At 42.0% G+C, this 26,268-nt stretch overlaps 1 protein-coding gene across 1 annotated transcript in view; it reads right to left on the reverse strand.

Moving 5' to 3' along the window:
- Positions 1-4,093: 4,093 nt before the first annotated feature.
- Positions 4,094-26,268, reverse strand: part of TNIP3 (TNFAIP3 interacting protein 3) — a 32,733-nt gene continuing 10,558 nt past the window's right edge. The window contains exons 3-12 of the mRNA XM_058804149.1: positions 23,997-24,083; positions 22,465-22,554; positions 21,842-21,907; positions 20,832-20,963; positions 18,624-18,752; positions 16,279-16,395; positions 13,773-13,898; positions 12,209-12,367; positions 9,631-9,691; positions 4,094-4,809 (exon numbers count right to left, since the gene is read on the reverse strand). Of these exons, the coding sequence (XP_058660132.1) occupies positions 4,778-4,809; positions 9,631-9,691; positions 12,209-12,367; positions 13,773-13,898; positions 16,279-16,395; positions 18,624-18,752; positions 20,832-20,963; positions 21,842-21,907; positions 22,465-22,554; positions 23,997-24,083 (999 nt within the window). The 3' untranslated portion in view covers positions 4,094-4,777. The remainder of the gene's footprint in view (positions 4,810-9,630; positions 9,692-12,208; positions 12,368-13,772; positions 13,899-16,278; positions 16,396-18,623; positions 18,753-20,831; positions 20,964-21,841; positions 21,908-22,464; positions 22,555-23,996; positions 24,084-26,268) is intronic.

The raw sequence follows: 26,268 nt of genomic DNA on the forward strand, positions 1-26,268 counted from the left end.
ACTCCAAAGTGAAGGGCTGCAAAGAAATGAGCATGAAAAGCAGAACCTGTCACAAGCATCTGTGGAACAGCAGGAAGTTATGGCCAGCTTGTGACAGTAGCACTAAGACTCCACATGGGAATACTATTAAATTAACAGCACATTGAGATTAATTGCCCTTTTTTTTTCCTGAGGATTTTAATTTTTTTTTTCAGTTGCCCAACAGGTATCTTGTAATGCAGTGGGTTTGATTTGGTGGGGAGGTTTTCTGGTTTTGCAGCTCTTTCTGAGCTGTGTTTCCAAGTCCTGTGTTATTAATTTATCACCCAGGAATAGAAAAGCAGCTCCAGTGCTCTGACCCAACCACACCCAAATCCTCAGGGAAGTCACATGTCTCTTCAGAAATCATGGGCAGTGAGATAACAACATCACACACACTCTTTGAATTTTAATTATCACTATTAAGGATTAGGAACCCTGTGAGCAACCAATTTAGCTGGCATTACTAAGCCAGAGTCAAGCCTGCTTTTAGTTAACGGTAATGCAATATTCATGCCTCAAACCTGATTTTAGTGAGTTCCCTTCCCTTCTGGAGCAAGTACATCACTGGAGGCTCCAAGTCCCCTCTTTGGCATCCGCACCCTCACTTAATTCTTGACCACAGGGGAATTTTAACGGGGAATTAACTAATCCCTCTCTTGCTACTGCAAACATAAGAGAGAACTGTTATTCCAGTTCAGGAGAGATCAGCTTTTCTCCTGTTAAGCTATTCTTTCCTAAAAGAAAGCTGGAAATATGGGGAGATTGACTGCCCCTCCAAAGCTGCTTTAGTGTCTGAACAGGTCACTTACACAGAAAGAATTTTCTTTTAAATATCCTAGTGTTGATAACTGTGTTTTTCTGCTATCATTGCTAATCCCCTCCATTCCATAATTAGGATTGTTTCTCCTGACATTATTTCTACAGATTCCATGCTGCGGCATGACTATAAAAGACAGGCTGCAAATCTGGCACTGAGGAGAAAGAGGAAAAAAGAATAGGAATTGCAAAAAGAGCAGCTCTCATTTTAACCTTCAGAAAAGCACAGTTTTCCTTAACTTTTAGCATAGGGAAATATTCTGACTGGTGCCCAACCTTAACTGAGAGTTTTAAGTTACTGCTATATATAATCAAAGCTGGAACTGGTTTGGTGAATGACTTGCAAAGAGTCTCTGCATGTGCCAGCCCTGCAGGGTAATGTCCTTGTTTAAATGGATTAACGTGGGATTAACATGACCAACAGCTGACACACAGGATGCCTAAACACAGCAAGGCACAACAGGAAAGCTCCCTCCAAGAAAATTAAAACATCTCCCTCTCTTCTCCCAGCTAAACCAAGCAACAAAACGAAAGGAACCACCCAGGTAACAAAAAGGCCAATGAAGGAGGTTTGCCATGTGCCAGAGCTGTCACTTCTCTCTCAGCCAGGTCATGTGCTAGCAACACCAGCAGCACACATCCTGCTCTGCTCCACAAGACTTCCCTTCTCCAAATCCTTTCCCTTGGCCCTGGGAAGAGCCTCAGACCCTTCCTTGGGCTGCTATCTCCCATTTAGACCAAAACTGCCATCTCCAGTCTCACTGCTGTGAGGTCTTAACTGATCAAAGACCACGAGGAGCCCACCAGGTGCCCTTGCTGGCTGCCCCAGCCCTGCTCTCGGTGCTGCCAGCCCATGGCCAGCCTGGGCCTTGGGCTCTCACCAAAGCAGCCCTGGACAGGAAGCACCTGGGTGCTGCCCTTTTATAGGGCAGGTGGAAGCAGGGCTGTTGCTGTTCTAAGTGAAAACACAGCAGTATCCAGCATCCTGGCTCCTGGGGGGAAAGTGTTCTATTAATCAGAAAAATGCTTTCCACCCTGTGGTGTCTTGCAGACCTTTAAACTTGCATCTGCACAAATCAGAGAAATTCTTCTATCATTCTCACAAGAGTTAAAGCACAGAAACCATTTGTAGACTTCAGGATTACTTTTTTTTAAAAAGAGAGATAATTTGATTCTCACTAGAATTACCCTCTCAGCGCAGCACAGGGTGCTATGGGCTAGGTAGAATTTCCAGGGTATATTCCCCATGCATGATAGTGGGAAGCTGAAACTGCTTGACCAAATTGTATGGTCATAGACCACCTGCTTTTTCTCATTCCATTCTGGACTACTGAAAGAGAGAGAGAGGATGAAGACCAGAAATGCTGGGCACCCCATAATCCTGATTACCCAGGAACTGCTGTCATGGCCAAGCAACAACTGGTAGGAGGATGATGTGAAGATAATGAAGTGCAAGTCTTTGGGTGTGGGGACTCAGAGCCAAAGGGTAAAAGATCATTATTTCACCCAAAGTGTTCACCACGCATTTCTAGCTCTGCTTTTCAGACAACTCATTTCATCTGAGAAGAAAATATTTTCATGGATGGTGTGTTCTTGCTATAATTCATGAGACTATGTATAAAAACAAAACATGTTTCTCCACAGGAAAAAGAAAAGGGACAAAAACTCCCCAAAGACCCCAGGTTTTTAAGGGAGAACTGGGAGTGTTGATATCCAGTTTTAGCACAGCTGAAGAAAGGAAAAATCCCTGTTAAGAACAGTATGGTTGATTTTAACTGAAATAACTCACCCCCTCAGAGTTGTCTGGGTCACTGCAGAAATCATTTCCTCTGGGGGTGTTTGAGCCTGGCAATGCTAATTCAGACAGATGACAGCACCTGCATTGGGGGAACATACATCATTCCAAGAAAATCCAGCGGAAAAGCAACTTCCAGGCATTTTATGTGCATTTAAAAAGATACAAACAGGAATATTTAAAAGATACAACACCAGGAATGTTAGGATTTACGTGAGCCAAAGTTTACAGTCCTGTGCCCAAGCCTGACAAACGCTAAAAGCCTGTGACTACAAAGATAGCCCTGCAAAGAGCATTTTCTCCCTGTGAATAGCTCGCGTTCAGCCGCCCTTTGGGGCCAGCTAACGCTGTCAGATGATGAGCGGAGCCCACAAATGTTCGGTGCTGGGCTCGGCGGAGGGCTGGGGAGAGGAGCGGCGCTGAATGGAGCGGGCGCTGCCCCCGCTGCGGGCACACAGAGCGCGTCTGTTCTGCATCCCCGGCGCTCGGAGCGGCCTGCGCTGCCCGCAGCACTGGTCACCTGCTGGGAGCTCCCATTGAGGGAGCTCACATCCTAATTGGATTTTCCGAAGGCAGTGCATTAGCATTTTCCATGATCTCACCCTTATTAGCCAAATGGCTGATCAGGAGGAGCGGGGTATATTGTGCTCTGTTACTTTATCTGCTGCTGCAGTGTCTGCGAGCCAGCCCCAAATTCGTGCAGAGATAAAAACTCCCCTCTCCATAGCAGAGACTCGGGAGTCCATTGTGGAGCTAAGGTTGCAGTCAAACTCTAATTTTCAATAGCTCACCAAAAACAACCTCTCTCAGTGTTTTGCTCTGCTCTTCCTGAGTCTGTCCTGTAAGTCAGGAATGCCAGCTCTTTCATCCCTGTTGGCAGAAGCAGCATTGCTCTACAATGTAAAAGCAGAAGAATCCCTTCCCATGGACCGTTCCCCATTGAGCCCAAAATCAAATGCTGGACATGTTTAATGCGGTAAGGTTATTATTTCTATGCACAGGCATTTGAATATTGAAAGGAATGGAAATACCTGTTCCAGAAGAAGAAATGACACATGCAGGCTGTCCTGTAGCTGATGGCTCTGTCTTTGCATAGCTCAAAAAACTCTGTGTCAGAATTTAAATCCACATGAAATACTCCTGAGCTACCATGACATCTCCTGTCCTGCAAAAATCTGTTTCTTCTTTCAGGTGAGGTCCCAGCAGGTTTGGATACCTGTTCTCAAAAGTAGCCTTCTTAAAAGCCTGAAGGGAAGAGACCATCTTGCATGTAGATTATCAAGTAATGTTTGCTGGACACTCATCCACCAAAATTTTCTGAAAAAAATTATTGTCTAAATACAATTTCACTGAAAAAGCCAGGTTTAATTCTTGGTTAGAGGTTACATGACAATGTACAGATTCATTACAAGAACAATTTGGAAATATAAAGCCATATTCACTGAGAAGTTGGACCCATTCAATATTTCTACTAAAATCCTTGCAATACAAATAAGTGCACACAGAAAAAAACCATGTGATTATGTTTTACATGTAATTTGAGAGCCAAAACAAAAGGAGATCTACCTGGACTCAAAAGGGGAAATGGGCACACTTTAGCTGGCCTGGCATGGGTGGTACCCTGATCATAATTACACAAAGGGGTTTAAACAGTGAAGCAGATTTCCCTTTTACCAACCAAGAAGGAGAGGACAGAATTCAAGGTGATCAATCAACAAACCATTTCCTGGAATCAAATAAAAACCCTCATCATTCCCAAACAACAACCACCACAAAAAAAATCACACCACTATTGGGCTTGTAAGCTCTTGAATTCAATTCAAACCAGATGTGACAGTCTGAATCCCCAGCAAGAACTGCATCTCTTCTCATCAGGCTTTTAAAGAGATTCTCACAAGGCAGCACAAACAGCATCTTCAGAACAAAGGGCAGCAACGCTTCCCAGCAGAGTTTAACTTGATCCTGAGGATCACCAGCCTGAGTGAGCTGCTTTTCCATTGTCCTCACAGGGATTTTACCAGACATAAATTACATGCACTGAAGAGATAAGGAGCTAAGGAGCAAAAAACCCAGAAGAACACAGAATAATAAAGTTGCAAGAGTCCCTTGCAGCCTTTGGTTTACACTTCTCCAGGCCAGGGTCTGTCAGCGATGGGCTCCCTTCTCCAGGGAGGAATCTGCAAAAGCAAAATCAATGGGAATTACTGTGACATTGAGAAATACAACTCACTCAGGAGTCATTTTCCTCCATTTTGTAACACTTACACACACACACCCCCAAATCCAACACTGTACTTCATTACAAGGCTGTAATCCAACCAATACAAGTGGCAGTAGGAGTGAAGAAGCAAAAGAGAGTGGGGCTAGCAAAGCTCTAATCCTGGTGGTGGTTGACACAGAGCAAACAGCAGGGTCTCATGGTTTAAAGCCTCCATGTAAAATCTTTCCAGACATTTTAAAAGATCTGCTGACATTCAGCAGTGCCCAGAGGTGTACATTGGCATTAGGTGCATCCAAGAGAGCAGCTAAATCTGACAGAGGGAATAATTAGTACCCAAGGCTAAGCAGGTGTCTGTGATCCAAAAATGTGTTTGAAAGTGAGTCATTCAAGCTAGGAAAATAAAACAAAATTGGAGAAATGAAAGATGCTATTGCTGGTGCAACACATACTTCCTGAAGCTTCAAAACGTTTTGGAAAAATGCTCTGATACATCTCTAGTAGCATAAGCACAAATGCAGTCACTATTTCACTTAAAGAGAAAACATCAGGAATAATGAATCCTCATCTCTTGGCTTATAGAAATAAAATGATCAAATCCTGCAGCTGTTTAAATCACATATCCTGTTCCTCTTCCCAAGAGACTTTTCTGCCTGGTACTCTCAAGAACTACAACACGTTCTGTGATCTTCAGCTCAAGTTGACTTTTAAAAGCACTTTAACTTCACATGCTCTGGAGTTAGGAATCAGAAGTGTGCTAATGGCCTTTTTGCAATAGCAGAAATCAAGCTGGATCAGTAAAAATGCTGAAAAAAATCACATTTTCATTCCCAATGGGGATGGCAAGCTGCTAATTAAATCTGTCTTGACTACTTGGAAGCACTGATAATTTCTCATGTAATATATGCACTGAGGAGATGCTAATAACAAAAATGTTAGGGGTCTGGGATTTTTTCCAGGAAAATTAAGATGTCAATTAATTGACTTTTTTTTTCTGTCTGGTTTTTACTGAAGACCTCCACAAATCCATTTTTTTTCTGTTTTTCATATTTTCCCCCCTCTCCCTACAGATGTCATTATTTTTAGCGGCAAACCCCACACTTCTCCCTCCTCTTCTTCCAATTAGCTGTAATTATAACAACATTAGCAGCAAATTAGGTGCCTCCAGGGCAAAAATCTGGGAAGCAGCAGACTGTGGAAAGGAAGAGGAGATGAGATTCTAATGGAAGTAAGCAGGCACATCCATGGGCTCATCTGGGCACCCTTAGGGCTGTGCAGGTTGAGCTCTGCTTTCCCTGGGCCTGCCAAGATGAGGAGGTGACCAGCTGCTGTCACAAACCTCCAGAGCAACCCCTGGAGAGGGAAGCAAAAGGCTCCATTTGGGCTTCTCCTCGTGCCTGGCATCACTGGATCCAAGCTAAAAACATCAGGCTGGAGAAACCCATTGGTTGTAGCTGATGTTCTGAAGGGGTAACTGGGGTCCTTAAATGCATCTACTGGGAACATTTGTGCCAAGGGAAAAAATGCAGTAGATTAATCGTACAAATGAAAAAGCCAAGACATGCCAGCAGTTGCAGCATGCAAAAGGGTTCTTGCCCCGAGTAGGCTTTTGAGCAATAAACCTTTTTTCCAGAGAATTTTGCATTAAATATCTGGGTCCAGGGAAAATCTCCAAGATCAAGCTCTTTTTTACAACTGTCTTTTCAATTTTGCACAGTTGAATAAGGGAGGAAGTCAATACTGCTTGCCAAGTAAAATGACATTAAGTACATTTGCTGGAAATCTTCTTGCCTTGCTCCTTAAAAATTAAAAATAACCACCCAAATCAACTACAAAAACCAAACAGAATGACATAACCAAGAACAAAAAGGTCAGATTCTGACATCAGGAGTGTAAGAGAGCAGAGAGAGACTTAGGAGCTAAATTTCCTCCTAAGGCAGCACTGCTGGTCCAACAAGACAAGGCTGGGAGAACTTCAGCACATTTTAGGACTAAGATTTCCTGCACAGCAAGGTACCTGGGGAGAGATCAGTCCAGAGGTGAGAAAGAAGAGTTATTCTTGGAAATATACTGGGACCTTTTATGGGAACATCTTTGCTTTTTTGGAGGACAAGCTGAACTTAGCTATGAATTGTTTGAGGTTCTAAGCAGCTTTATGAGGGTTGGGGTTTTTATTTCCTCTCATTTTGCCCACCCTATTTCCCTCATCCTTTCCTGTTTCTGATGAATTTTTTCCCAGTTTATTAGAAAGGGCTCAAATCTCAAAGTGCCAGATCCAAACCACCACACAACCACAAGAGCTCAGTGCTGGACACAATGTTGCATAAGTGATCCTCCGCCAACTACCAAAACACATTTCTGGGGAAAATAACAGTCTGGAGAGCAAACTTTAGAAAACAGCATCAAATAGTGTTCATCAAATTTCTGTAGCAAAGGGTTGGGTTTTTTTTTTTAATTTAAAAATTCTTCAGAGGTAATCCTATATCTATAGATGATGGCAAAAAAATGTTTTTTAGACAAAATAGAAAGACAAACTGGGCTTAACAAGGGTAGCAGTCCTTTGAGACAGCCTCCTCTTACCATGGCAGCAGCTGTGGACAATGGTGTCAGATATGGTTACAGGAGAAGCAGAAAACATGAGATTCCAGCTGGTTACAGAAGGACCCCTGCAGAACCCAAGTCAAATGCCAAAGTAGCCAAGTGCAAACACCTTCCTCCTTCACAGGAGAGGGAGGAAAACACAATGAAGGTGCCTCTATACAAAGCTACAAAAAAAATTAGTAAGCTCTGTTTAGTTACATACACCTTTAAAGTCCCAATTACATTATGAGACTCTCACTGATTTCAGATATCTCTAAGCCAGGCTTATGAAATGAAATATTATCAAAAATATTGGTTTCCCAACTCATTTACTGTGCTCAGCTCTGAAGTTACAACCTGTGACCTGTGTTTCATAATTATTACTTAAGAACAAATGCCCAGCGTCAAAGGAAAATTTGTTAAGGGAAATTTAAAGGCTTTCCCTAGAAACATCTACTGAAATAGCATTCCTAAAGGAAACTGTTTCATGCCTAAAAGTTGCTTCACTGCTGATTTGTTTCCTATAATGAAGACCTAGCTCAGCAGAGAGGATATTTATCTGTCCATTTATAATCTACTGCAAAAATGAAGGATGAGAACTGAGAACCAGGAATGCTGCTGCACATGCTGGCCCATTTAGACCCACCAGGGTAATTAGCACTCGTACAAAATGGAGCAAAGAAATGGGCACATCAAGAACTCTTGCTCATCACATATTCTTGGAGCTTCTATCTTGGAAACCTTTCCCAAAATACTTACAGATCTAATACAGACAATTATATGTAATACATAAAGCCAAGCTAGTGACTCAAGAGTGGAAGTTTGACCTCTGTGTGATCCATGGATAAATGATCAAAATCATCTGTTTCAGCAGCCAGGATAAAGAGAATAAGAGCCCAGAAGGTGTTAAAGCAGACATCCTACACTACACTATTAAGAAATCCTCTTTAAAGGGGCTGGAGCAAAAAGAGAAGGTAAAAGTCTCAAGTATCCTAATCTCTGTCCCGTCGAGAAGGTGGTGTTTGGATGTTCTGGGCAAGGAACAGAAACAGAAAGACAGAGCACAGATTTTCAAGAAGTTTTTCTCAGGGAAGTCATGTAGTCCAGCAGGGTGGAAGAAGAGCTCTCCTCCTTCAGATCCCCCCAGGGCACTGCCCTGGACCACAGCTGCAGTTGGTGGCAGGACTGGTTTCATTCCCTGTTAGAAACATCCTCCCTGTATCCTCTGGTGCAGTAAATCACTTGGAGTCTGAGTGGGAGGAATGGCAAAATTAATCTCCTGTTCTGTAGTGCAGGCACAGCACTACTTTCCCTGTGACCACATCAGAACTCTCCCAAGAGCTGCTCTGTAATTATGGGATGCCCATCAGCCATTTTGGTGAGCTATATTCCCACTCTTCCCTCTCTTCTGGGCAAGCATGGATGACAGCAAATAATGGAACAGTTCCTCTGTAGCCATCTTCTTCTTCTTCCAGATGTAATACAACAGCTTCTGGACTCAGCAGTCCCTGCCACCCCATGTGGTACCCACTGGCACCAGATTCCCACCCACAAGAGATTCCTTGTGGTGTCCATGTTTTGAGTGGTCTGAAACAAGTACTTCAAAACACCCAGGAATTATTTCAAAGCCAGATACAAATATTACTCCTCCCTGTTTCCAAAAAATAGTTTGTACTGACCCTTTGCAAGTATTTAATTCTGCTCACTTCCATGGCTCTATTTTCAGACCACCTGAACTACCAGAACAGACCAGGAACAGCAATGGGCATTCTGTCTTTAAGGTGAAACAACATCCTAAAGCCTGCAATTTGTTACCAAGGACTCCTAAACTTGCCCCATGCTGGCCCCTTGTTTTGACACATCACTAAATTCGGTCTTTGCTGGAGCAACAGAAGCTCTGAGGAGAATTCTGAGGGTATCTTTTCTTTAGGTCTATTACTAGGTGTTTAATGAGGCAAATGTGTGATCCTATAATGTGTAATAGAGACATTTTATGAATTGCAACAAAGCTATAGCATAGAGGGTATTACATCAGAAACCTCACCTGTGGTGCACACACACCAACCTTGACTCTCCAAGGCAAAGCTGTCACATCAGCACTCAACAGATAGACAGGAAAGTTTACTCTACATCCCTCAAAGGCCTCCATTTGAAAAAAAAAAGTCCATTTAATACATGCTCTGTACAGCTGTTGTCTTACCATTTGCCTTGCGCTGCACATCTGGCGGAAGCTGGTCAGGAACACACCACTGATAGTCTGGCTGCACAGAACAATAAAACATTATTGCAGCAATATGGACTTCACAGGCACTTCAAACAAAAGAGCAGTGACACGATAAAAACATAATTGTGCTGTGAAGCCTCTCATTAGCCATACAAAAGCAGTTCAAAACAAAATCTTATATTTATGTTTGTTTCCACTGCTCCCAGTCTTCCAGCTTGCTTCCTCCCCTATGGCATCAGAAAAATTGGTGTAAAACCTTTCTAGAGCCCACAAATCACAAGGACATATTGAGAGGACCAAACCAGACTTTAAAAGGGCTGAGGAATCCAGAGCAGCAGAAGATACCAGCAGGCATCTCCCTCCACCAAAGAACCCCAGAGAAACCTGGCCCACCTAAGAGGTGAAGCTGCTCCAGTTTGAATGCATCTGTAGCAGCTGTAAAGTGCTCCAGCGTGACAGGAATGAACCATGGAATAAAGTTCTCTCCCCTCCTCCCCTTGCTCACAGGTTAGAACTGCTGTTTCTATAGCATTAGCTATTATCAAATAACTTCCTGAAAACACCGTGGGATAGGGAAAATTCCCATCTTTGTCACAAGAGGAAGTACTGAGAAGGTTATGTCCATGCAGACACAGTTTTGTCCAGGGAAATCTTGGAAGAAATAGTGCATTATAGTTTACACCACCCACTGTGGCAAATGAGCAGCAAATTACCACTAGAGAAAACAACTTTGGGACCAGCCATTTCAGCTGGAGCTGTGTTAGGCTGTCTGTCTGGAATAAGTAGTCCATACAAGCTTGTCAAAGTCTAGGTAATTGCTGCTTCAAATTAGTTACACTGGAAAAATGATTCTTGTTTTGCAGAAATTACTCTGACAAAATCACTGAGTAGCCCCAAGGGGAATCTAGCAGATTTCAATTTGCAGGGAACAAATTTCATATACTCCCACAGAAGTTTTGCCTGAATTAAGATGGCAGGATGAAGCTGTAGATAGAGAAAACAGATTTAACTTTTATGTTTTGCTGTCACTCACGCTTATACAGCAGTCATCACCCTCATACACTGTCAGGAAAAAAAGGAGCTATTGTATTTCAATTTAAATTGTATCAGTCACAGGAATTATTAACTAATTCTGTGCTTGTGTGCAAAAAAAGACGACCTTGATACAAAGCTTTAAGCACAGGTAGTTTATCAACAATGGCTCAAATTACACTCATTTGCATTGCTTTTTTGAGTTTCTGGTGAATTTTATGTTCTCTGATCAATTCTCTTTTTATGTACCTGTACCCTGCAAATCTGAATTAATTTCAAGAACAAGATGTGCATTTTACATCAGACTAACCAAAATGTTTCTACCAGAGTTTAAAAAGGAAAGAAAAAGTGCAAGAACAGAAAAAGAAGGAAAAAGCAAAAGCACAGCCTAAACATGCAGGATTACATATCAGGACACCCATTAAATTCTAACACCTTTCTTGATTGCTAACAAATTGCTCAGGGAGGTACCCAAAGCTCAGAGCAGCAACTCACACAGGCTAAAAATTGAAAAAAAAGGGTCAGAATGAAACTGGGAGTTACAAAGCAACCAGTCAGACTGACACCGGCGCTCCGGCAGGAATGACAAAGTCGTAAACCCAGTGATCCCTCACAGAATTAGAAACCCAGATGATGAAAGTTTAGGGAGAAGAGCCAAAATAATCTGGGCCAGTGGCCAAATTGCAGGGAAAAACATTCTGCAATACTTCCAACTTTGATAAATAGGCAGATAAGCACACTCCTGAAGCACAGAAATGACTTGTCTGACCACAGCTTTTCCATTGGATTTCTACAGCCTGAAAGCCCTACATGCATTTTGCAAAAATTCAGCTATAATTTTTCAAATAATGAGCATCTTTCCATATGTGACAGCTTTATAGCCAGAATCAGATATTGTGTATTTAAAATGACATTCACCATGTTTAAATGCATTCTCAGTAGATTGGAACAAGCCAGGTCACTTAGATAACCCAATGCACATCAAAAATATTCTTTGAAGCAGTATTTTCCTTGGAATAAATAACTCCCACTCTCAGAACCTGCTCCAGTGCAAAGCTATTCTTCTTCATGCTGAGGAAGACAGGACCCTGTTGTGTTCCAGGTAAAAAGGCACATTTCCCATTGTGTTAGCCACACTCAGACAAAACTTCCACTTCTCCTGATTTGGTTTTTATTACCTTATGTTGAAGGCTCAGAGCAGATCCCTACCTCTGAAGTGGGGTAATTATACAGCTAGAAAGAGCTCTGAATTTCTGTCATGGGAATAAATTAATCTAAGAAATCAGCAAGACTCCAATCAAACAACCTTATTTTTTAAATTAACAAACAAATGTAAAGGAACTCTGTTGTTCTTCTTAGTGCTGTTACAGATAAAGAGTATTTTCAAAGTTAATTCAATCTTGATCTGGACGAAACACCACACTAGGAAAGCACAGATTCAGCTGCTGCTGAGGATGGCAGGGTGATGACACCTGTGAGGAAATCAGTGTCCCTGTCCCACAGGGGATGGTGGGAGCCTTACCAAGCCCTGCTGCTGCTGCTGGGCCCTGCGAGGCACTGGGTGTGCCCGAGGATCTGGACAGTGAAGAACCATCCCACAGCCCCCATAACTGACACACGGGGAGAGGAACAGTGGGGCTGGGTAACTGGGCCTCTCAGGCTGTACTGGGAGGTCTTTTGTCTGTCAAGAAAAGAAGAACACGAATAAATGCATTAGCAGTAGAATATAATCAACACATCATTCAGGTACTAGTGGATTGCAGCGCTGCTTGTTTAGACCCTTCATACTACTTATTATTAAAAAAAGTTATTTAAGACAGCTGACTTGTGCCACACCACAGTCTTGACACCTTTTATGTGAGGAAAATATTGACCCCAAGATATGGCAAGCATATTACTGTGTCTTTTATATTAAAAAACAATTCTGTATTTTCATTACACATAGTGGCTTTCAATAGTTTGAAGCAGAACTACATGGACAGTCACTGGAATGATAAGATAAGCAAATAATTTTGGTTTAGGACCAAAGTTGTGTGCCTCAGATTTGGGTCTGCCTTTTCTAAGGCCCTCTGCATTCCAGTAGAGCCAACAGCAATTTGCCTAAGGACACAGTAAGGAGGGGTAAAAGATGATTAATATTCTGTGACTCTGTGAGTCACAACTAAATAATTTGACTTAAGAAAACAAACTAATAAATATTTTTTGTGCTTGCTCTCATCTTTAAAATCCTCCACAAGCTCTGTTTAATCAAATCCCGAGGCAGGAAGAGGCAAACTGGAAGATCTCCAGTGTGAACTGCTGGTGCACTAGGCAGCACCTGGCCTCTGACACTTGAGCAAGACCCTACCACCTCTGATGCATGGCTTGGCTGAGAATAAGGCAATCCTGAAGTTTCTGTGTCACAACAATGTTGGGGAGGAAAATAAATCACCACAGAGCATTTTGGTAATCAGCCGTTCTTTTAAAGCATTGCACAATTTTGTCAAGACAGGAAACCTCGGAATTTCGTCATTCTTAAATGAGGATTGTGAAAGCTCAGAGTTTTGCATGCCATGATTTTACTATGGCTTCCTACTGACACTACTTTGAAGAGATAAAAAGGATGTTGCAAGAAAAAAAATTATTGCAGAGGCTGCTCAGCTAATTTGTATGGAGAGCATTTTTTTCCTCAGTGATATTAACATCACTCTGTAATTCAATTGCAGAGGTCAGGATTAACTACAGAAGCTCTTTATTTCAAAAGTTGGTTTGATCTTAGAGCTCTTATATCAAGTGCCAGTGAAAAAAATCAAAGTCCTCTGGACTTGTTTTTGGTTGTGGCTACCCTCCCCCTCCTCCATTTTCAGATATGTTTGAAAAGTTTTTGCAATAAGTACTCCCTTCATCTACTTATTTTGGAAGTCTTCTCTAATCGTTTCTCATCTTCTTACTGCATTACTTCAGAATGATTTCATCCCAGGTGGTGACCTCATATAAAATCCAATGTCAATTAATGGAAGCCAGAAAACCTTGAGTTGTGTGGAAAGTGAGAAAAAAAAAATAAAATACACATATGCTGGCAATGGGAGCTTTCTTTTGACTCATACCTGAGAGCTGAGTTTACTCAGTTGAGATTGCAATCTCTCATTAATTTTCTGCAGTGCTTCTTTCTCCTCATTAAGCCTCTCTCGGTCAGATCTCTCCTTCCTGAAGTCCTCCTCGTATATTTGGACCTGCAATCATCATGAACAGTGTGTGAGCTTCAGCAGGGCCACTTTGTGGTTTGGTTGCTTTCTAAATCCTGCCCAAGCAGAAGGGTGAATTCCAAGGGGATCCCTGCTCCCTACAATCCTCCAAACAAAAGTTTCCCTGGTCTTTTTTTTGTGGCTGGTACAAAGTGACAAGCAATGGCCATGCTCTAGTGGCACTCATCAATTGAAACAGAAATTGAAAACTGAAACAGTCCCCAGTTTCAGTTTTTGTACAACCTTGCACTCAAAAAGCTGACTGGCAAATATCAGTCACAAATATTATAAATGAGATATCAAATACTAGTATCCATCTTTTTAAGGGATTAGCAGTAGGAGGACAAACATTTCACCAACATTATTCCAGTTTCCTCTTCACTTATGGGCACTTTTAACTCCCTCCTGCGTATCTCAGGTGCAAGGAGTTAGAGAAGAATTTCCCCAGCTCAGTGTAGAGGCAGAGGGGAGCATAATGTACACAATTCCAAATGGAATGGAATGTACACAGTTCCCAGTGGAAATACAGATGTTTGACCCTGTTCCTAGAAAATAAGCTGCCTTGCAAATGCTGAAGGATGCAGTGGTTTAGCTCTTTTTTATGTGGTCAGGAATCACAGAGCTTCATCCCATTAAAAAAATATCTGACCACCCCAGGCAAAGGCAGTGAGCACACAGATTTGGAAACACAACACAAATCCATAAATTATTTGGTGTTAAGATGACTGACTTAATTCTTCAGCTAATGGGCAGGCATCCACCTGGTGAGAAGCTGGAGGTTGGTGGCACTTCTACTGACAAACAACAGCAAAGGCATGTTTGGGTGGGAACCACCACCAGAACTTTCAGAAGCCCTTTCATGTCCCCTTGGTTGCTCACTAAAGCCTGCTGACAGTCTTTTCCCAAAAAACTTGCTTGCTGTGGCTCATGCCCTGCCCCTTGGACAGATCTAGTTTTCTTTGTGCTGGAAGCAGTGCTATGACTTCATAGAAGGACTAGAAAAATGTTCATACCTCAGGGGAAGAAAAAGGTAGCACAGGGCTTTATATGAAGAAAAAATTCTTTTCCTGACCCTCTGAAGCAGAGACAAAACTGTCACTTGCAGGAGTCTTTGCATCCTTGCATTCCTTGTCCATCTACACACTTCTCGGTGTTTCTTCACTTCTTTTCTCCCAATTCCTTCTCTACTGTCCCACCTCCCTCCCACTCCCCAGCTGTACAATCTGCTGGAGCTGCAAGGGAACCTCTCTGGCACAGTTTTGCCATTTATCCTGTTGCCCTGAGAAAGAGGGGACACCTCCCAAGGAGTGAATGCCTTCATTCCCACTGCTGTGACCAGGGATGGGCTGACGACAGCCAAGCTCCTGTGGGACTCTGTCACGTCACTCTTTGTCCCAGGAGTCCCTCCTCCATCCAGTTGGAGCCTTCTGCTCCATTTCATGTAGAAGGAAGTCTGGACTCACTGTACTGATTTATACAACTAGAAAAACACATTCATAAAATGGATACCCCATGAGAATTTTGGAAAAAAAAAACCTGGTTTACTCTATTTTATTGTGTAGAATGAAATAACTCATTACTGTACAATCAAGTGCAGGATTTTGTTCTCCAGCATGTGGCAAGCATTACATTAGAGAGCAAAATCTGGCTCTGCTGTCAAACGTGACAGAAACAAGTATTTTATTCCCATTGAATAAAATCCCCATTCTGATCACATCCATTTGTGTGTCAATAATGTTAACCCTGACACTATCCAGCACAACAGACCTGAAGTGTTAAAGTTATCTGAAAACTATATTGTTTTTAAACAGATTCTTTCATATGGAAAGAAAAACAGTGCACAAAGCATTTGAGTTGCTCAGAACAAAGATTAAAAAATAATTAGATACAAATCTATAGTCCTTGGGATGCAGGTTATGAATGCAAATGGTTTGCTTCACACTTAAAAACTGCAGTGCCAATGCTCTAGTCTTCCAAGACTATGATCTTTGGATAATTCTCTTCAGTGGCAACTTCTAAGATAAAAGGATCAGAAAACACAATCAGGAATTAATGACAATTAGCATTCCCTGTGGATGACATTCAGACTCTAACAGAGAGCTGGACACCTCCAGGAGTCAGGAGAGCCATTTTGCTGCTTTGAGTCCTCCACAAGCCCTTGCTCCAGTCCTCTGCCAGGACTCAGTTTCACTTTGTGGACTCTGCTGTGATGACAGCATCTGAGGAAACATCATTCCAAAGGGCTGTGGCTAAACTGGCTCTTCCTTTCAGAAGCTCCACACAGCAAGTCTACCAAGCACAATCCCTGGGAGAGAAGGGAAAATTATGCTGTGTGAAATCCATCCAGGCTCACTTGAGCTGTTCTTACCTGCTGTTTAAGAACTTCAAGTTGGGTTCTCATCTCCTCGATGCTGTTCCTGTCACCCTTCCCTGGAGGAGTCCCAACAACAGGTGGGTGCTGCTTTTTCAACGTATCCAGAAGGGCCTGCAACATCAAACAGCAAAATTACTAAACAGAGATTCACTACATGAAAAAGAAAATAATTTAAAATTATTAGGAAGAGGTTTCCCTTTCACTTGTAGTTGCTTCAATTATACACACTGGATATAAACCCACTTTACTACAGTAAAGTCTGACTGAAAGGGTTTTTTTCACTAAAAGTAGGGATTCCTACACATGGAACAAAGTAATACCTCCAGCTTGAGAGGAAGATGTGTCGTCTCCATAGCTTGTCACTAGAGGGAGTTGCGAATACACACAACACTGGTACCACTCTTACCTGTTCTACACTGAAATTCTGCCACGGTTCTTCTCAGACTTTATTTTTACAGTACTGCACAGCTCTCCCTTTAACTGGAATAATTAAATCACTCCTACATCTCTCTGTCTATAACCACAAATTATAATTACATATTATTTTCTTTACTGAAGCACAAATACTATGCAGTTCTTTTCATTCTCTCACATAAAATACAAATCCCTGACTTTATCCCTTTCACAAGTTTACCCTTTTAGAAGCTGAATTCATGCTGATGATCCTCAGCCCTCCCTTGCTCTCAGACTCAAGCAGGAAGGATGGAAGATATTTGGAGGGGGAGGAGGCAAACGGGGAAGAATTGGCCAAGCAGGAGAACCAGTATCCAAAGTAATCCAAGGGTTGGAAATAATTATCCAAGGCCCAGGGAAAATCAAGCACTTTCCATGGAAGCACAGAAAAGGAAAGCTTTTTATCTGATGAGGTGCTGTCCCTAAGAATTGTGCAGAAGTGAAACTGGTTATAATAGTGGCAAAGCTTGTGTTCCGTGTCAATACATTCAGAAGGATGAACCTAAAACTGGGAGGGTGAAAATAGTGATTACTGATTAACCCTTCTTCTGCCCCTTTGAATATCCTTTTAACACCTTTTTGAGGAGGTTCTACAACTCAGAATTATGGAGGGGGAAAAAAGGAAAAATCTGGAAAATCAATCTTCAGAAAGTTAATGGTAAGGTGAAGATTATTCCTAAACTGCATTTGGACACAATACTGTGAGACCCTGCTTTATCTATTCACACAAAAAGAAGAAAAAGTTGTTTGATTGCAGAGAATTTGTAAGAATTTCAAGTGGCTGAACCTAAGATAGCAGGGGAATAAAGTTAAAAGGGCACAGAGGGTGCCTTCCTGTCTCATGTACATTCATGACATGAGATTTTAAGGATGCAAATGCACTGAAAATCAGTAAATTACTGTTGGGAAAGTGTATATGAAATTGATGCTTCATTTAAAAGAATGGTCTATACACCCCATCTGTCTTATTATAGCCACATAATAACACAGCAAAATAAAACATTTAAATAAGTTGTTTAACAAACAAGGCATTGAATTAAAGTTAGACTGGAGCTTTGAGCAAGTCCTGTCAATGCATTTCAAAAAGAGCTATGGACCATGGGTTTTGTCAGATTTTTTTCTTACAGCAGCATTATGTTTTGGCTTGACTTTTGCACATCATGGCCCTTTAGCTTATTAAAACACTTATTCAAGTTACACAGCAATGGTTACTGCAATGCATTTCCTCAGGAAGTGTTTGTGGTTTTCTAACAATTAAATACAAAATTGTTAGAAAACACCCATTGCTTTATGTGATCTTTTGATTAAACAAAATTACATTTATTAATTTCCCTCAGTTAAAAAAATAATTCCATGTAGCTATTTAAAGACAATTTCCTCAGTGAGACATATATACACATAATATTATAGGTATGAATATGCATATATATGGATTTAAGCACTAGGACAGGACTATGTCTTCTGAAGAGAAGCCATTCTCAAACACAGAACACATGTAAAATGAGCTTTTAAGCTGTGTGACCTTTCTTTTCAACCAGAGTCTTTCACTAGGTGCATACAGGAGCATCCTTGTGCCATTTCCTCTGCTCTGAGGAGGGAGGGTGTAGGAAGGGCTTAGACATGACATGCAGAGAGGTTTCATAGGAGAAGCCAAATACTCTGTGAATTTTTCTCCTTGCAATGCAACCCTGCTAGCAGCCAAGGAAGGAGACCCTGCATGCACAGTCTGAGCTGAACTGAGTTCTTGCTCATTCCCCAGCTCCCAAATGGTGATCATGTGTTTGCCACCAGGTTGTTCACCCAGAACTGAAAAGCTGCTATCTGGTAGGTCAGGGACAACAGAGATGCCACAATTAGAGGAATCAAGAGCTCACTCCTGCTCCTACCTTGTTGAGACGACTTATTTCACTCTCATAGTATTCCTTCCTCCTGGTCATTGATGCATTCTTCTGCTTCAGGAGCCTGTTCTCTTCCTTCATTTCATTGAGAGCTTCACTAAGGACCTCTGTATCTTTCTGGGATGCAAAAACACAGAGAGATGCTGCAGAAATGCAGATGGAAGCATTTTTCAAGAACAATTTTCCAAATAATCATCTGTCTGACAGATGTGCTGCATTTTTGTTGTCCCAAACACAGTTGGGAAGGGAGGCAGCAGGAAGGCAGATCATTAGTACACCCTGATATGATAAAGTCTGTAGAAATTGTTTTGACCACTCACCATATGATGAGGCAGAGACAACATACCAGAGTAAATCCCTGCTCTTGGCAGTTGCACGAAGGCATGGGAATGCTGGCAGGCCAAGCAGATCAAAATCACACCCACAGTTACCCCAGACCTGCATTTCTCTTATGAGAAAATGAGAGAATTATTCTCTCTACTGAGAGAATAAGACCATGGCTAAATGCTGGTGGGGGCCCAGCCATTCCCAGTGCCATAGAAATTTGAAGATGAAAACAGAAAAAAAAAAGTATTTCAAATATTTTCTGCAGCTGCTTTATGTGAATAAAAATGTGAGATCCAACAATCACAGGCACAGCACACCACAGGAATGGGTTGGTTTTTTTTCCTGTGTAAAAGGCTCATCTCTGTGCAGCCAGTCACAGTTTGGGCTCATCAGAAGTTCATCACTGTGTGCTAATTGAGCCAGTGAAAAACACCCCTGAGTAACTTGCTTACATATGAGGAAGTTTGACTCTGCTGTGCTCTAAGTTAGCAAGGACATTTCATTTTCTCCAAAAACCAGGCAAGATTAGCAGGGTATCTCTGCAATAAGTATAGGAACTCATCCAGCAGCTAGCTCAAGCTGACAGGCACTTACTGGCTGAATGTGAAACTTTCAAGAAATTGCAGATTTAAGACCAAAGTTCAATGCTGGTTAACCTGTCCCCACAAAAAAAAAAATTGACTATATTGTCATTTAGTTCATTATTCATGTATGCAGTAAAAAATCTCAGAGAGTGTACTACTGATCCTTATTTTTATAAAATGGTAGCTCTTTTCCATTAAAAGTCAGGCAGTAACATGAACAAAAATATGGACTGCCTCACACTGAATCAACACTCAGAGCAAATACAGGCAGTGATTCAGCAAGCACATAACATAGTTTGTCTTAAAATATATAAATGTGGACTTGGAATCAAGTGTGTGTTTAGCTGGGACTAATTGATAAGCAAGTAAGATGGATGTTCTGCCTTTGCAGATGTAAGCTAAGGGGGTTGCATTTCTTTTCCTGCAGCAGCTAACTCACATCTCATCTGAGCCTGGAAGTGATGCAACTGCCACTTGTTTCAGGTCACCATGTGAATAGAGAAGCCCACCTTCAGCCACGGTCACCATCCAGCAACTCTCACCAGAGGTCATGGAGTACATGACACCATGAAGCAGAATGAGCACAGGAAGCACCTCTCTGTGGGTTTCTAAAATGGAGCACAAAGTTTTATCTAGGTGCTCATCATTCAGGCTGGTGGTATTACTGAGGTGGGAATCCAGCTCAGAGATCTAAATTGAGAAGCAAAAGCCCACAAGGAGTCCCGAGAGAGCAGCCCAAGCACTCTGAGGGTGAGGTGAACACCACTCTGGAGCAGCTGATCAGCCCAGACACTTCCAGCCCTGATAACTGCACTGCCAGTGTCAGTGATATTTGCAGGGAGCTGAGACAGCTGCACATGTATGAGAGCCTGTACTCAATACCAAAACCTGGGGGCTGGAGCTGCATTCACACCTTGAGTATTTCTTGCCAAGCACTTTGTGTAACAGCTGCACTGCTGTTCCTCTTCCATTTGAAATACCTGCAGTATTTTCCTTCACACAGAAATTCACCCTGAACTGAACTGTGAGGAGGGAAATCTGTGCAGTAGAAATCAACCTGCCCTTGACTCCCCCCCCCCAAATGTTTTGCTGTCTGCCACTCATATGGAAATGACTCTTTCTCTACAAACAGTTCTGTGATGAGGCAGCTCAGCAGCTTGGGTAGGATATTGAGGAGCCACAGTCTCACCTCTGGGCTGTGCACAGCCCACACAAGGGGACAAAGACCAAAGGCAAGAGAGCTCAGCACAGAGAACACAAGGGGTGCCACAGGGCACCCTCCTACCTTTTCCTGCAGCAGCCTCTCCCTGCCCAGCACTTGCCACCTCTCCTCCTCCGGATGCTGCCAGTGCCTCTCCTGCTCCAGCTCGCTTACTCTCCTCTCCGACACATCCAGCCTTGCCTTCATCTCTGCCAGCTGAAAAGCAAGTGACACACCATGCTGGGCTCACTGGGCACTCTGGAAGGCACAGCACGTTCAGGGTGTTGAGCCAGAGGCATAAAACAGTTCCAGATTAAATGAGGAAGAGCCATTTGGATTGCTCTTCTCTTTGGGGTGAAAAGGAATTATTCAGATCTCAGCAAAGCTTTCTGGAAAATATTAGAGAGAAAACGTTCCTGATAAGCACATGAATTCACTCTATAAACTTCCTGTTCATAGCAGGAAACAGTAGATGAGAAGTGTCAGTCAATGAACCAACTTGGGTTCTGGAATACCAGATAAAATTGTAAGCACTGAACTTCACTAGGCAGCTGATGATAATGTCTGCAGCAATGACACTACACAGCCATAAGCAAGGAATAACAGCTATGTCAATTGGATCTTGGATGGAAAAAAAAAACAGAAATGAAAATATTTCTTTACAATTCATTTTGAGAGTCTCTGCTTACAGAGGACAACTTTCATGGAGAATTTATCCAGATTTCACAAGAGATGGGACAAGAACCAGCACAAGTGTGATGATGTGGATCAGGGGCTGAGCACACCAGGCTGATTTTCAGTTAATCGTGCTCTCAGTTATGTGCAATTTTCACTACAGTGTGGAGGGCATGAAGATCTCTGCTGTCATGTGCACACTGACCCTACAATTTTAGGGACCTTTTGCTTCTCTGGTCAGTTTGTCCTACTGAAGACTGACACACTTTGGCTTCGCTTTTATGCGATGAAGCTTCTTCAGTTTGTGAGCTCAAGACAAAGTAAGATATTTACCATGGCTATGGTTGGCTGGTATTTAAACACAGACTTAACTGTCAGCAGGTGGCACACATTGCAACAGAAGTTGTCAGCATTGTTACCTGCTTTTCATAAAGCTGTTTCATACTTCTAAATTGATGATCCCATTGCTTGTTCACCTCCAAAAGCTGTAATTACCAGGAAGGCACAGTAAATAACAATTATTTCAACATTTTCAGTAAATCAAAAACAGACTGGCATTCTAATCCTCTGTCAGCGAGTGTTCCCAACCTCCTCATCATCTGGACAGTTCATTTATTTCAGAAGAAGCAAGTTGAAGGTTTGGCAAGCCTTGCAGCCCATCTGCCAGCGCTTTGGTATTTCGGTTAAAGCACACGAACATTCAGGAAGCAGCACTCAGGAAACATGCAAATACACAACAAGCTGCAGGTGGATCATTTGCAACACTGCACAAATCCCAAGCTTCAAATTCTAAGTGGCCAAGGGCTTTCCTGATAGTTTTCTACAGGTTCCATGACCATATTTCCCATTAAAAGGTCTTTGACTTCAAACAAATGAATGGAAGACTCCTACTGAGTGAAAACCCTGCTTGTTGTTCCTTGGCCTTTAGCAATAGGGGTCATTAATAAAATTTGCCCTTTGTACTAAATAAACCTCTGCCCTTCCAGATCCATAGGCATGGTACAATCAGTCACCATGTTCTTTAGGGAATATTTAGGATTACCTCTCGTCTCTGTCTTTCCAGTGTGAGGATCTGTTGCTCTGGAGAATTGGATGATAAAGGCTTCTTTTTGCTCAGTAACGTGTGCCTTGACTGGAGAAAAGCAGTGTTCAAAAATTAATGCTTCTGGCCTGTTCTCTTCAAGATTCTCATGTAAGGTTCCCATCCACCCTGACAGGTGCACATAAGGAACTGATACAAACATTTTCTTCGACCAAATTTGTATCTAAATTCCTTCACACCTGCTGGCAGCTGATCCTGGAGCATACATCTGCTTTAAACACACTCAGGCTATGTTTTAATTGAAGCATTATGCAAATAACCACTGAAATAACTGAAATTGTATCTATTTGTATCATCTGAGACACAGAACACAGAAGAGGATTTTAATTATCTTGCAGATGGCGATACAAACAAGTAGTACAAGCCACAAAAGTTGAGCATGACTTGGAGAGGGTGTAAGTAATTCCCCTCGTTTACAAGAACTAGAATAATTAGTAGGATTGCCCCTGCTAAGTGCTTGCAAGCAACACAGAAAACAAATAGGCCATTTGGAGAAATTTAGTAGATCAGTCTGCAATTGTTCCATTTTTTTAAAGTGAGGAGTTTCACCCATGCAGGACAGCAGAAGCTAGACCCTCATTTTTATAATGGCAGTGTTCTATATCATAATTTCCAACAAGTTTCTATGGATTATCATGAAAACAAACATGTGATCTATTAGCAAGAGAGAGAGAGAGCTGTACTGGAAAAAAAGAGACAACCTCATAAAAACAGAACATGCTTTGGTCAGATACATGCTCCGGGATTTTTGTTTCCCTCCCTAAATTCTCAACCACTGTATGAAAAACAAGAATAATGGTGTGAGCACTTCTGAGGTCTGGAATAAATTTTCTGTAGATACAGAATTTAATGCTGAATACCAATGAAGATCAAAGGACAGTGTTGCTGTGTCTTTTCAAAGGCAAAAATCCCAACCACATATTTGCCCCATGGCCAGTCCTGCTGAACTCTTGATGTGGAGACCTTGACTTCCAAGCCAGAAAACACTTAATCCCTCTCCCTGTAGCTCACTGACATGTTTAATTTAGAGTATCTGAAGAAATACCTGGCAGCTAATGGAGTTATTCCCATGCTGAATTGCTTTCAGCATCTGGGCCTTAGGCATATATTGAAGAGCATGTTTAAGAATAGCAATAAAGTGAATAGGACAACTCACAAATCTAACAACTAAACATACACTAGGCACCAACTAGCCCAAATACTACTCACAGAAGTTATGGGGTCACTCAAATGAACCACTTTGCACTCTTTGTGCAACTTCTAGAGGGCAAAAAAACCCATTAGGAAAGGGCTTCTTCTAAGAATGCTATTTGCAAAAATAATTCTAACATTTCCATCCACTCTTACACAGTTTAAATAACCCAGAAAAATCTAGTAGAGCACAAAGATTAGACCATAATTGTCAACCTACAAAGTGACCTGCTCCTGTTAGTCAGAAAACACTTCAGAGAACAGCCAGCACAGCAACTTACCTGCAATGGTTCTGCTGGAGCTTCCATGTGACTCCCACCTGCCCAGGTGCATCCAAGCTGGCTTGGAGTGCTTCCTTCACTGCGGCTCTTGGGAGGAAGAAGAGCAATGAAACAGATTTTATGCTGGCTAAAAGAGCAAGAGAATTTCTTTCAGACGCAGAAGATCCAGGAGGGCTGCCTGTGGGAGCAGCCACGGTCCAGAAAGTAGTGGTGGAATTCTGATTTTAACCTTTTCCTCCTTCCTGGCTGGGGCTTCCCAGAATGGATGAAGCACAATGCCTATGACTAATGTGCCAGGCAAGGCAGCTCTCAGCTTTGTGTGCATGGAAATCACAATTGCCTGGCCAGTTCCCCCCAGAGAGGAAGTTGCATCTAAGGGAAGGAAGGGTATTTGCTTTTTCAGTAAATAAGAGGACAGGGTTTTCTATCCCTGCTTCCAGTTATAAAAAAAGACTTCAGTAATTACAGCAATTATTGACACTAAGAGTGAACTATCAGAAAAGAAAAATGAGTGAGTCATGCTTCCAAAGGAGCGATAGCAAAGTCTGTTAACAGCTACAAGGAAAAGCACCCCCACACAAAAACCCCAAGATGTTTAGGGGAAAACCAACACCGGAAAATTGATTTGTTTCCCCAAAGAAAAGCTGCACACAGATGAAGAATGACAGATGTTTTATTTGCACTTCAGCCACTTGCTTTACCTGAGCACGGATCCAGCTTAAAGACACTCAAGACTTGGGTACTCAAAGGTAGCCAACACCCCAAACCCGTGCCTCAGGTTCCCACTTGGAGGAAGATGTTAGCCTTACCAAGTTAAACTCACAGAAAAGATTAACAAAGAAAAGGCTTCCACAGACTTGCTATCAAAGTCAGAATGAAACAGAAAAGTGCAAAATGTTCTCGTCTTCAGTCTTGGATTTATGAATAATAATGGATTTCAAAGGGAAGCATAAAAGAAAAATTCTGCTTCTATTGTGGAAAGATCTCTGGGTCTATCGCTTCTGCAGCAGCAGCAGAGGTTGCTCATTTCCTTTTGAAGGAATGAAATGAAAGTTTGCCTGTGAAATTTGACATAAAAATAATAGAAATCCCTCTTTCAATTTCCAAAAACAGATTTAGAGAAAGTAAAGCAATCCTGTGACATGCTGAATTTTTGCAGCCACATTCCAGATCTCTGGTTCACAATGTGTGACTAAGCAACTCCTCTTTTGCAAGATATAAACCCCAATTTGGAAGAAAGCTACTATTTTATAATATTTGCATATGAAATATGTCCTGTTACCCTGAAGTTCTTTCCATTTTTCTCCTGGTTTATGGAGCAGACAGAAAACTTGTGGTGAATGAAGAGAAAAATTCAAAATCAAAGGTTATTTTAGTGAAGAAATTGGAAGAATTTCATCTGTACCTATATCAAAACTAGACATTGAGCATATCAGGTACAGCACTGAAGACTATTAACTGGTGCAGAACAGCACCAACACTGGGCATCTGCTTAATAAAATTAAAATCCCAAACGTTCCACACTGCACATCTGCTCCTGAGGATGATGATGCTGTCCCTCCCCCAAGCTCCCACTCTCACCAGTCTCATCCCCTCTCCAGCAGCAAGTTCACTTTTGGAGAAAGCTCAGGCTGAACAGCTGCATTTTATGGTCTGGCCTGCAAGGGGAGGCAGCCTCAGTTTCTGGTTTCCTCACACAAGCACGCTGGGATGTGGTGAGTGAGGTGCCGAGCATCCCCACAGTGGGGACAGAGGGGCAAACCCAGGGCTCAGCCCCACTCATCAATCACAGCTCCCACTTGAAAGATATTGATGCTCAAATTACTTTGAAGAGAGGATGAGGGTGAGACTTTGGTTGATTCTGTAACTTAGGTCACAACAGTTTCCTGGAGAGCTGAGTAGTTTCCTGGAAAGCTACCTGGACATTAGAACACTACGTTCTTGTTAGTGATTCCCTCATGACTGCAACAATGCAGATGATTTACATCATAATCACAATAAAATGAATGATTTTACATAAAACTGGACAGAACAGAACTAAGACTCAAGTACTTTTCAGTGCCTGTCTCATCCAGCTCAGCATTCATAGGTATAATTGTTTGCCATGTAAAAACAGATTGGAGAGAGAAGAGTATGCCCGAGATCTGTATGAATAGAAGAAATGGCAATAAGTAGGGAAGAAAAACTCAAGCTCTTCAGAGGTGGTGGTATTCTTCCAGCAAAAACTGGGAGGCTGAAGTAAAATCATTGCCTGTCTCTGTGAAAACAGTTA

The sequence above is a fragment of the Ammospiza caudacuta genome, chromosome 4 (genome assembly GCF_027887145.1).
Source record: "Ammospiza caudacuta isolate bAmmCau1 chromosome 4, bAmmCau1.pri, whole genome shotgun sequence".
Lineage (NCBI taxonomy): Eukaryota > Metazoa > Chordata > Aves > Passeriformes > Passerellidae > Ammospiza > Ammospiza caudacuta.